This window comes from Lissotriton vulgaris, chromosome 6, assembly GCF_964263255.1.
Source record: "Lissotriton vulgaris chromosome 6, aLisVul1.2, whole genome shotgun sequence".
Lineage (NCBI taxonomy): Eukaryota > Metazoa > Chordata > Amphibia > Caudata > Salamandridae > Lissotriton > Lissotriton vulgaris.
The window spans coordinates 502,536,155-502,548,247 of NC_141694.1; the positions used below are offsets into that span (position 1 = coordinate 502,536,155).

Genomic DNA, 12,093 nt, shown 5'->3' on the forward strand with positions numbered 1-12,093 from the left:
CCATGTCTGAACTGGTGTGGCTTGGTGAGCAAAATAATGATGGATTAAACCCAGATCTGTGACTGGGGGTGAATGTTTTGCCATTGTGCAACATTCCGTCCATCATCTTGTGTATTTTGGTATTTAGTCTGTAAGCACTATTTTCTTTAATGAGTTTTGTCCTACTGCAGACATGATGTGCTTTCCTGCAATATTCAGAGAGCCATGCGCTCTTTCACTTTCCAAGCAGCCGGGGACAGTGGCAGCTGCTTCTTTGCAATGCAATCGGTCTTGCATTAACGAGAGCTTGAGCTATTAGCATTTAAAATGACAATGCCTCATATTTATGTGTTAATTTTCAAAACAGATAAATAAAAGGAATTGCCATTTGCAATGCCAATAGCATAAACTATCGCAAATGCAAGACCTATTACGGTGCAAATGCGTGTTTAAAAGCAGGCAGTGGTCACACAATCCACTGCTGTGACCACTGCCTACTCTTAAAAAATGAAACTTCAATGTTTCCCTTTTTCAAATTTTAAATACATCACATTTTCCCTTAAGGATAACGGGCTACATTAAAAAAATGGCTTTATTAAAAAGCTATCACAGACATGGTGGTCTGCTGACCTCATCAGGCCACCATCTCTGTGATGGTTGTAATTCCTAGTGGGTCGCATACTGCGCCATATCTCATTAATATTCATGCGGTACGTCGATTTGCGACCCACAAGGAATCCCTAAATTAAACTCAATTAGTTTCCTATATTAGTAATGCCAATTTCCTAATCGTGATTTGGAGAGAATCACAATTAGGAAATTGGTATTCCTAAAATTTGCATATTAGGCTCATTCTTTTTTGGTTGAAAATATGCATTGGAGTTGGTTTGTGGATTCTGGGTCTATAAATAAATAATCTGTGTGTACTATATATGGAGAGGTCTGTATTCATGGGAGTCGGGGTTAAAAGGTTAAAAAGGACCTGTTCACTCCTACTAATTAACCCTGGACGTAGTTCGCATAGTAGCGCTACGCATAGCTACGCGAAGTGCACTGCGCACTACGTGAGCTAAGCGTAGCTACGAGAACTGCGTAGTGCACTGTGCAAAATGCTGTTTGCACTGATTGCACAGTGCCGGATGCTTGTCTGCACTGTGCAATCAGTGCAAACTGCATCTTGCACAGTGCAAGCTGTAGTTTCCTGCCGCTCAAGTTGATTTCTACTGGAGCGGCAGCTTTCTCAACGCGGACTGGTAGTTTCTCATCGCAAGTGATCGCGAGCATAGGCGACTACTTGCAATGAGAAACCTGACCTCCCCACGTTGAGAATCTCGCCGGGAGGTTTATTTTCCACGCTCGCGATCGGCAAATTGATGTTACTGATCGCGAACGAGGTAAAAGTCTCGCCAGGATGTCATTTTACTCGCTCTCGGTCGCCAACTTGATGCTGAGGACTGCGAGCAAGCAAAAAAATACTGCTACGCGTGTTTGTACTGTGCTACATGCAATTCACGTAGTGCGAAATAGCGTAAACTTCGCAAACTATGCGAGCGTAGTATAGTACTTCGCCCAGGGTTAGTACTGCTCACTACCCAGTATGTGCCACCACCACACTTATGGGTGCCTCTCCCCGTCCAGCAAGACTGCAATCCACGAGACAAACCTATTTCTTGGCACACATATATGCTCCGTATTCGCTTATGACAACAAAAATCAGCATTAGGGATCAATACGTCAGTACATTTGGGCACTTAGGGCAGGGGTGCACATCTGTTATCATGTAGAGGAGTTTTCCATCTCAACATATGTTATATCTTTTTAGTATGAAAATGTGTGACGAATTCAGGAGCCCTGACTTATTTATTGGGAAACTCACTCAATGATGCCTATAGGCCTTTAAGAGTAGATTGTTAAACTGTCTAACAGCCAATAGAGATGTATTACTTTACATGGATTCTCACAGGTTACTGTAGTAAGCAAGGTTTTTGGTGTTGGTTTCCCTCTGTAACAAACCCTGCAGGTAAGTCATTTGCACTTTGATAATATTTATTTACCTTTATAAGATGGGTTAAACATTGTTTTTTGTGTATATTTATAAATGTGTAAATGGATTCCTGCAGCTTGCCTTGTGAACAAGCTTGTTCGGAATTCAGTAGGCCTCAGCTGAGTATACTTACAAGCCAATGATAAAGGCTTTTGAAAGAAAATATTTCAGATTCCATAGGTCTCATTATGAAAATTGACAAATGTAGTAGGAACATATTCCACTGCAGAACAAATAATTGATCTTACACACGTTTACCATTAAATCTGTGGTTCCCAAACTGTGCGCCGTGGCTCCCTGGGGAGCCATCAAACCTAGTCAGGGGAGCCGCACACCAAGCACTTTAATGCGTTTAATGTTGAAGTGTCTGTTGGCTTTAGTTACACTAATTAGTCTTAAACGTACAATGTCGATGATTTGTAAGTGACATGCCTAAGGCAGTAAACATAGTGATGGCTTGTTGATGGAGATGACCTCCATATTTCACTGGATCCCCAAGTTCCAACACTCCTTAAGTAAGCAGAAGATGTCTGATTTATCTTGTTAGACTCGTTAATTATTTTGTTTTTTTCCAAATGCATTTTATAGCAATGCATGTTATCAAGAAAGTACAGTTGTCTTGTCTATTAAACACACTAATCATTATTAAGTACTGACATTTTTACTTGAACCATAGGTACTTCCAGTACTCTTTTCTTTCAGCACACACACACATTTAGAGACAGGCATGCTCTCTCTTTGAGCATAGGGAAGTAAAACACCATATATGGCAAATAAGAGGCAATTATGTGGCCTGCATTGATTTGGAGTCAATTTTAGGGAGGATACAGCAAAAAAAAGCTGTATGTTATTTAAAAAACTCATGAGTCACCCTGCTGAGAGAGGTGTGTTGGCACATATGACATGGGTAGAAATGGAAGTGCACGCAAATATTCTTCAAGCGCAGGAACACTTTGCCAATGGAGCCTACATGCATAGGGGTGCTATCTAGCACTATAAATAGGATAAAAATCTTTTAGAGGGTAGTCTAAAAAAGGCATGGGCAAAGGAGTGTAACTAGGAATATTTTTTTGGAGGCGCCACCTTAGTAATACGAAACACCCTGCGTATATGATTATAATACCTTCTTCAACTGCAGCCAATTATTTTCAGGGAGAGAAATGCAAGTACTCCTGAGGCCGGGCTTACAACCCCTCACCTCCTAAAAAAGTAACAGTGGGGAACCATGGGCAATGGCCAATGGGTCAAGGGAGCCAGGGGTAGAAAAAGCTTGGGAACCAATGCATTAAATGCTGCTTCAGTAATGGGAAGGACTCTGTGGTTGTCTATGCCACTTAGGGAAATCAGATGCAATAAAGCAGTGCCTTCAGGGTGTGCCCTCCAGTGCATTAATTCGAACAGGTGATTGCAGTTGGGGCCCACTTGATTTCTCCTAATTAGACTTTGACTCAGAGCAAGAGAGTAAAAAATACACAAGTGGGAAAGAAGGAGGAAGGCAAAGACATAAAATATGACAATTGGAGAAAACAGGAACCTGCAAAAGTGAAGTAAAGATGCAGGGAGTATCTGGTGGTGGATTAAATAGGCATGAGGTAGAATCAAGACCCTATGCCCTTTGTATTTAGCACGCTGACATACAAAAGTGATAGTTGCAGGATTCTGAGCAAAACTTTGGGCCCCAGCACTTTTTCTTTTACAAATTAATCACTGGTTGCACCAGTGGTATAGCAGGGTTGCAGTGGGCCCTAATGCAATCATGAAAAATGGGCCTCCTCTATATCCATTGATCAACATCACAAAATTACAGATGCCCACAACTGCATGTCATAAACCTTACTCATTTACTCAACATAATCCAACACACGGTTGTGTTAAAGAGTTAAATGCACAAGGTGAACAGGGTAAAACAATAAAGAACATTGGTTTGCCTTTGCACTGCTTAATTCTGCATTAGTGTGGTCGCCACAGGGTCTTTATGTAGATCTACTGCCATTTCATTTTCCTAATTTATTGGTGTTAATATTCTTACTGACAATGAATTGTGGAGACTGCTAAGGTTTTCTTTTCAACGCCTGCAGTTGTCTGCCACCTTCCTTGAGCAACATTTTTTGTTGAACCAGATGGATGTAGATATTGCGCTTCCTGGGCAGTAATATTCTCAAGTTTCTTGTCCAGGCTCATCAGCATTACATAAAAAGACACATACTGAGAAAAATACCTCATATCAAGGACATAATTACAAGGTAGCCCAAAATATAAGTTGTGTTCCAAAATCTAAACCCGTTTCCAAATACCTCACTTCTAAAAGGAACAATCAGTCTAATGCTTGACAATAGCCACCTGAAACCAACTTCATGCAGAGCTTGATTTGATTGATTGATTTGATTTGTCAAGTTATAGAGCGCAACGATTGCCCATGGGCGTCTTGGCGTTAAGATAAATCCTTTCCAGCTCTGTAACAGTGTCTGATGTTTATTCGGAGAATAGCCATGTTTTTACTTCCTTTCTAAAGGTTTCCAGAGATGGGCAGGTTTTTATGTTAAGAGGCAGTTGATTCCATGCACGTGCTGCATGTATCAGGAAACTTCTCCCTCCCCAGTTAGCTCTTTTAAATCTGGGGACAGCAATTAGTTTCATCTGGCCCGATCTCAGAGGTCTCATGGGTTCATAATGTTTCAAATGATACCTCAAAAATTGTGATCCTTTTCCCTGTAGTGCCTTATAGGTTAGACAGAGTGATTTAAATTTCACCCTCTTTTCAATTGGCAGCCAATGCAGATTTTTCAGTCTGTGTCTGATTGGCTCAAACCTGGGTATGTCTAGAACCAGTCTAGCTGCTGCATTTTGCAGACTTTGTAATTTATCTATGATCTTTTTCCTGGCTCTGGCATATAGACCATTTCCATAGTCCAATCTTGCTAATGCTAATGCTGTTACTACTGTTTTGCGAGAATCCTGTGGTAAATATGGAAATAGTTTTTTTTATCATTTTTAAAATGTACCAGAGTGATGACAGTTTATTGGCTTGAGCTCCAAATGATAAATTCATATCAAGGGTGAAACCCAGATTCTTCACTTTTTCTGATGATCTAGGACATCTGCCCATATCCTTAGGCCACCATGCGGGGGACCAGATGTTTGTGTCACCCCCTAATATCATCACTTCACTCTTGTCTCCATTGAGCTTCAGGCAATTCCTTTCCATCCATTTCCATACAATGCCACAGTCTATTCCTCTTGCTACTGTTCATAAAACAGTTTAAACATTACTCAGGTTGAAATCCAGTCCGCCATACCACTCTAGCCGGAGATCAGGTAAATACATATTACTCTGATTAACACATAGTCATGGTGTGCTCTTCAGAGATTCCATAATTACCCACCCACAGCAAACAACGAGCCTTCCTCGCACTTTAAAAGCGCTACATAATGCAAACCTTTAGGATACTCCATCTGTACACAGCGCCTGCACAGGATTAGCCCTCTAAAGCAAGGTGGGAGTTTCCATCAGATATGTAGACGACACAACTCAATAAACCTGTTTATTATTTTTATTGGAACTTTTATTCATTATGTTAGCAGAAAAAACGAATTTAGGGATTCAGTGTCTATTAGATGCTCACTTTAACCATAACCAGTTAATTGCGTTTTAGAGAGAAGGACAAACTTTCTAAATGAATGAATTAATATATCTTCGAACTGTGCAATATGGCGCAAGAGCATTTAAACCAAGAATATGAAGACAAAATTAGTAAAAGTCGAATTTACATGGTAAAACGTATATATTTACACAGCAACTTTGTATGCATATATAGATTTTGCTGCCCCCTGTAATCCTCTTCAGAAAAGAAGCCAGCCTTCTGAGTTGTTCAAACAATTGTTTTGTTTTTGGAATGTCTGAATAAATTATACTTAGGATTTTAAACTACATCTTTAAAACAATTTAAATGGACCATTATACATGTAGCAGGCTTGTCAGAAGCTTGTGCAGCCTAGGTCACAAACTTCATGGAGGGCCCTTCTGTGGCATTTAGTTCAAACTGCAACAATGTTCAGGGAAACATTTGGCTAAAGCTCCAACTCATGGCGTTTTCTGGTGTTAGCTGCCCATACCCGCCTCATCGAAAATTGATCAGAAAAGGAGGCAGGCCTGTTATATGAAATATTCATATATTTTCTTTGGGTGCGCAGGTCCGGAAAAGCCCAGAAATGTGCAGACCATGGGGCAAACAGCTTTAACTGGCCTACCACACTCCCCCCCTCATTCTCGCATCCCTATTTAGTAGGCCGTGAGCAATCATTTTCCAGCACATGAAGCACGCTATTCGTAGGCCATAGTAATATATGAGATGAAGTTCCTTAATTATAAAAATCTAACAGGTAGTTGAATTTATTTATTGTGAAATTGTAAAAACATGAATCAAACAGAACTCGAGAACAGTGTTCTCGAATATCAGTAATGAGCGAGAGCTGGATTAAAACCACGAGAACTTTGCCCAGTGATTCTCAAGGAAACACAATTTATAAAGTCCTAGCAGGGCAAATGGAGAGAAAATACACCAAAGACCTCATTAAGAATATGCTGTTAATCCGGCAGAGCAGCAAAACTACATTTTAAATAATGACACACCATTTTACCTCTCTGGTTGTGACTGAGTGAATTGCTACATCATTTTTCAGTAATACCATCAAGCGTTAGCGGTACCTAAAAGATGGTGTTGCAAAAATATACCATTTACCAGCAGTAATCACGTTAACTGGAAGTTATTGCCCAGCTTTTCCGACAAACCTTTAAATACGATAGTAATTTTGCTGCTGGCAATTACCCTTGTATTTAACAGCAAGTTATAAATCAAAGTTTGGTTGAAGGGATAAAAAAAGCCATCAGGGCATGACAATAGTTAGGAACATCCGCTGCTATCACCGGGAGTCTGCATAAAACAATCTGTGTGCTCACTAACCCTTAGATGCATCATTGTAACATTTTGCGATTTCTTAATTGCGAAAATTAAGGAATCGCAATTAAGAAATCGCAAAATGCTATGCATCAAAAATTTGCAAATTATTTAGCGATTCGGTCATTTTCCTTAATTGCGATTCACAATTTGCGAATCGCAATTAAGGAAAACCCTTCCCATTGATTCCTATGGGCCAAAAGGCCCATAGGAATCAATGGGAAGGCATTCACATTTTGCGAATTTCAAATTGCGATTCGCAAAATGTGAATGCAATTTCAAGGGTGCAGGGGGGGTTCAAAGAACCCCTCCCTGCACCCCTGAAATTGAACTGTAAGTGAAATTTACACACACACACATGACCCAGGGACATGTGTGTGTGTAAATTAAAACTTTCAAATATGAAACTAGTGCATGTTTGAAAGTGTTCTATAAATTAGCATGAAGTTCAACTTCATGCTCATTTACCCCTTCCAAATTGCGAATTCGCAATTCTAAAGTAATCATGCATTGCATTTAAGAAATCGCAAAATTAATATTTCTTAAATGCAATCGCAATTTTAGAAATCGCAATAAAATTGCGATTTCTAAAATTGCGAAAATACCAAAATGCTTGATGCATCCCAAAAACGGGATTTGCATTCGCAAACGGCCGAATTTTGTGATTCGCACCGTTTGCGAATGCAAAAACCCTTGATGCATCTAGGCATACATGCTCGAGCAGAGACCGTGGATCTGTGACGCAGACAACTCAAAGCTGTGCCAGAAACCCCGGCGCTTGGCTCATATGTACAAACGACGTGGCACGGTGTTCTAAAGGTTTCATTTGTTAACTACAGAGATAGATGTGCCAAAGTCACGACCAGGACACACATGTAAGCTGTAAAGTGCAAAACAACAGCCGAGGCAGCATTGTTCCCATTGTTGTTGCCGCCTCCTCCAGCAGCAGTTGTAACGCTTGCATTGTTCCCGCCTCCTCCACCAGCCGTTGTAACGTTTGGGAGACATAAACTGCAGTTCATCCCGCAGAAAGAGCAAGATGATATGGATTTCATGACACTCGAAGAGTACAGTCTCGCTACTTGGGTTCCTGCAAGAGAAAAGTGTGTAAAAACACATAAGCACCCACAGCAAAGTGCAGAAAATGAGCAATTAACAGCAGGTCAAACAGATGCTCATACTAAGCATGCAACCGCATGTTTAAAACATGCCCCTCAGCATTAAGGTAGAAATGTTATTTAGGTTATTATGATACATATAGTGGACCAACATTGCAGCATTTAACAACGGAAAAGGAGTTAGGAATAATTAATGCGCGTGAACTGGACAAAACAATATCCGGAGGACTATTTCACAAGTCAGAAGCTTAGACAGAGAATGCACTACCAAGCATCATAAAGATGGAGGATGTCGTCAGAGGAGGGCACACTTGTTTGAGTAGGTTGGATACACGTCATTAGGACCATTGCTGGTAACTGAACTCTACAATCTCTGCATAGTATTGGATGTTAAGATGACAGATAGCGCAGAGTCAAACAGTTAGTGAGACATGCTCCAAAATAAGGAATCCAGAAAAGAACAGTGTTTATCTAAAATGCATTATAATAATTTAAACTAAGGTCATCATGGCTGAGACTGACAAATAAGGGTTAACCATATTAACACATAGAACACTGGGAGAAAGCCAGCTCAAGTAAGAAACCTGCACTGCTTTTATGAGTACCACAAACAGACTCGTTCCCATAGATTTAGCCATAATTGGTCAGCACAAATGTCAAGACAATTTTGTATGATCATTGCCTAGACCTTGACTAACATGTTTTATCACTAAGTGGCACATCCATATATAGCTAGACTGAAGTCATGATTTTAATATAGATGCTGAGCCCACTGCATTGTACAAGCCGAGACTGATCTGGTTATCATCATCAGAAATATAGAATGAGTAACAAAGGGGCATATTATCAAGGCAGGCGATAAAATTATCGCTGCTTTAGCTGCAGAAAACTGCTCTTAAAACGGCGATAATAGGCTTGATAATATGCTCTATGGTATTCCAATTGAAGCTCAGGTTAGATGTCCTTCACATCTAACATGGGCTTCAATTGGAATTCCATAGAGCATATTATGAAGCCTATTATCGCCGTTTTAGCTGCAGTTTTCTGCCGCTAAAGCGGCAATAATTTTATCGCCTGTCTTGATAATATGCCCCCCAATTCCTGGACAAGGAAGACAAAAGAATGTCTTCCTTGGAGTAGTGAATCACAAAGGATTCATGTGTATCTTTTCACAAAATGGAGTCAGTCTTTCACATAAAAGTGGACCATGGATTGGGTTGGGAGTGTCAATCACACAAAAGCTAGCTAATAAATTATTTTAGCACCACTACATCACAATCTCCCTACCTCGGAAACTCTTGTAACGCTGAACTTCCAATGATATATGGTGCTGAGCAGTGGCGGCTGGCCGAGGAAGTGCTGTGAGGCGGTGAGGCGGGGCGGGAGAGGGGCAGGGTGGGGGGTAGTGGACTCCGGCATATGGTGGAACGAAGAAACTAAGTAAATCAATAAATACAACTACCTTGCGTGCGCTGCATCGCCAACTCAGCGATGCAGCGCAAGCAAGGTAAATTGTTTTATTTATTTATTTACTTAGTTTACTCCATTCCGCCATCTGTCAGAGTACATTACCCCCACACCCGGCCCCTCCCCCACCCCACTGCCCGCATCACTCCCTTGACGAGCCCCCACTGGTACTGCGTGCATCTGCAATAATGTGCATGTGTTTAAGGGGCCTCAGTTGGGCCTTGAGGGACTAAGCGTGTCAATTTATAATTCATTGAGCTGGAGGATAGAAAGAATGCAGTCTGTAATCTTTTGGATAAGAAGTTGCTTCGCCAGAAGAGGGCATTATCTTGTATACTTCATTTATCAAGCCTAAAATAAAGGGGACAGTGTTCAGCAGGTCAAAGGCTGTGGACAGATCTATCAGTAATAGGATTCATTTACAAGTGTCCTCCCACCCCCATTTAATGCCAGTAGCAGAGTGGATGCGCAGCAGCTGCTCAATGAAGCCGCTCCACAGGCTCATCAAAAGCAAGCCAGTCTGTGCCCATCCACTACCGGATCGCCACCAGTGCCAGCCATCCTCACTATTTCCAATCCAACAGTGAGGGGAGAATTACATATCTTAAAGAGGACTTAATGGCATGGCAAAGGCACAAATGTTGCCGTCTCTCCTTTAATTTGGCCAATAACCACAATATTTTCAGATGCGTTGCATGTCAATTGCTTCAGCCAGGTCGAAGATCGAAATTTCATACTGAGAGAGAAGTCAGGTAGTGTTTGCCCAAGTTGGATAGACCAGTTTCACATAAGAGGATCAATGAGTTAAAGGCCTGCCTAATCAATGTAGGATCCTTACTTAAACATACTTTGGATATTTGGGGCCTTTTGAATGATAATGTTTGGGATATGGTGTTTTTAACTGAAACTTAAATAATAATTCAGTACTGGACTTGGCTCTATCCATACGGTGATGTACCACTCAAAATTCCTTTGAACTTTAAACACATTAGAGGAACTGGGTCAGACTGAGGGTCTAATTTTCTGTTAAAGAGTCAGACAATTTCTCACTTTCTGTAGCACTTATCTACTGCCCAACCACCTATTCTACCAATTTTGGAGAACTGCTCACTAGGGCTGTAGCTTCGTTTTACTTGCACTGCTCAAATTTTAAAGCCCCTGGTGACAATAATCGTCATGTTGATGACCCCAATTGAAAAGAGGCAGAGAAAATAGTGGCTGCATTGGCAGGGCTCAACTTCCTGGAAAACCCTCATTTTCTCTAACAAACCCTCTTCCATTAACATGGTTCAATCAGTTTAGTCCATTTCTCCCTGTAGACTCCCATTGAGCGACATAAGGCCAACAGGTTGATACGATCAACACGACCATCATATTTTATCATGGACATAATCTTAACTGAAATGTACAAGCAAATTTAGCCCCAGTTAACAGATGGTATGGACAAGGGTGTCTGCTCCTTTAAATTAGCCCTTGACCAAGGGTTAGACAAACTGACTCCTTTAAAGCGTAGTATAGCAAAAAGCAACTCCCTCTCAGCGGCCTGCTTTATGTCTGCTCTACAAGCAAAGAAAAGTAAATGGAAACATCTGAAAGGCTTTTGGAGATAGTCTTACTTGCAGGAAGATAAGCTATCCAATAAAGTAACTCTCAAGGACTTTCGCAAAAACACTAAAAAGGCAGAAGCTGATGTCTTTTCTAAGGAAATAGCAGCCGTTAACAATGCCACCAGAGCAATTTATCAGATAGTGTGGTCTTTTTTAAAGTCTGAAGTTGACCAACAAATTTTTACAGCTTCCCAATTTGTTTGAGACAATCTATCTCTATTTTGTTCAAGACAAGGTGGAAAAAATATATTTTAACTTTGATAAGGAGAAGAGTTGGATACATTCCAGGGTGGTCCTGGGCAAAAAGACCATGCGCACTGGGTCTGAGTTAGAGCAATTTGAAAAGATCTCTTGTAGATTCTGAATCGAATTTTTAAAAAGTTAGATCAGTTTCCCCCTTATATCCCTATTCTCCTTAGATTTTGGTTCGGGCTCCCTCTTCCATTAATGTACTGGTGAACACATTATTTAATCCGCCATTGGAGGGGGGAGATGTGCCTTCAGCTTGGAAAAATGCTTTGGTGTTGCCCCTATTAAAAAAAATAAAATGCAGACCCATGCTGCCTGTGTAATTACATACTGATTTGTTTACTCTCAGCAGTCGTGAAAATGCTGGAAAAATTGATTAACAGTCAGATTACTAGGTTTATTAAAAATAAGGGAGTCCTTCACCCCTCTCAGTCAGGCTTTCGTTCAGGCTTCAGTACAGAAATAGCTTTTTTAGAGGTCACTGAATTCATCAGAACCTTTCTCGACCAGGGGAAAAAAACAGCAGTGGTCATTCTGATAGATCTCTTGGCCGCATTTGAATAGATTTTAAACAGTTTAAAATGAAAATTAACCGACAAGGTTAGTGATCCAATGAGCGGTGCACAGACATAATATCGAGTCCAAAATATCGTTTGGACATAATATCGAGTAAA

General features: G+C 40.7%; 1 protein-coding gene across 1 annotated transcript in view; it reads right to left on the minus strand.

The window, feature by feature from the left end:
• Positions 1–5,560: 5,560 nt before the first annotated feature.
• LOC147707494 (CD109 antigen-like) overlaps positions 5,561–12,093 on the minus strand; it is a 502,391-nt gene continuing 495,858 nt past the window's right edge. The window contains exon 33 of the mRNA XM_086926510.1: positions 5,561–8,068. Coding sequence (XP_086782636.1) covers positions 7,812–8,068 — 257 coding nt within the window. The 3' untranslated portion in view covers positions 5,561–7,811. The remainder of the gene's footprint in view (positions 8,069–12,093) is intronic.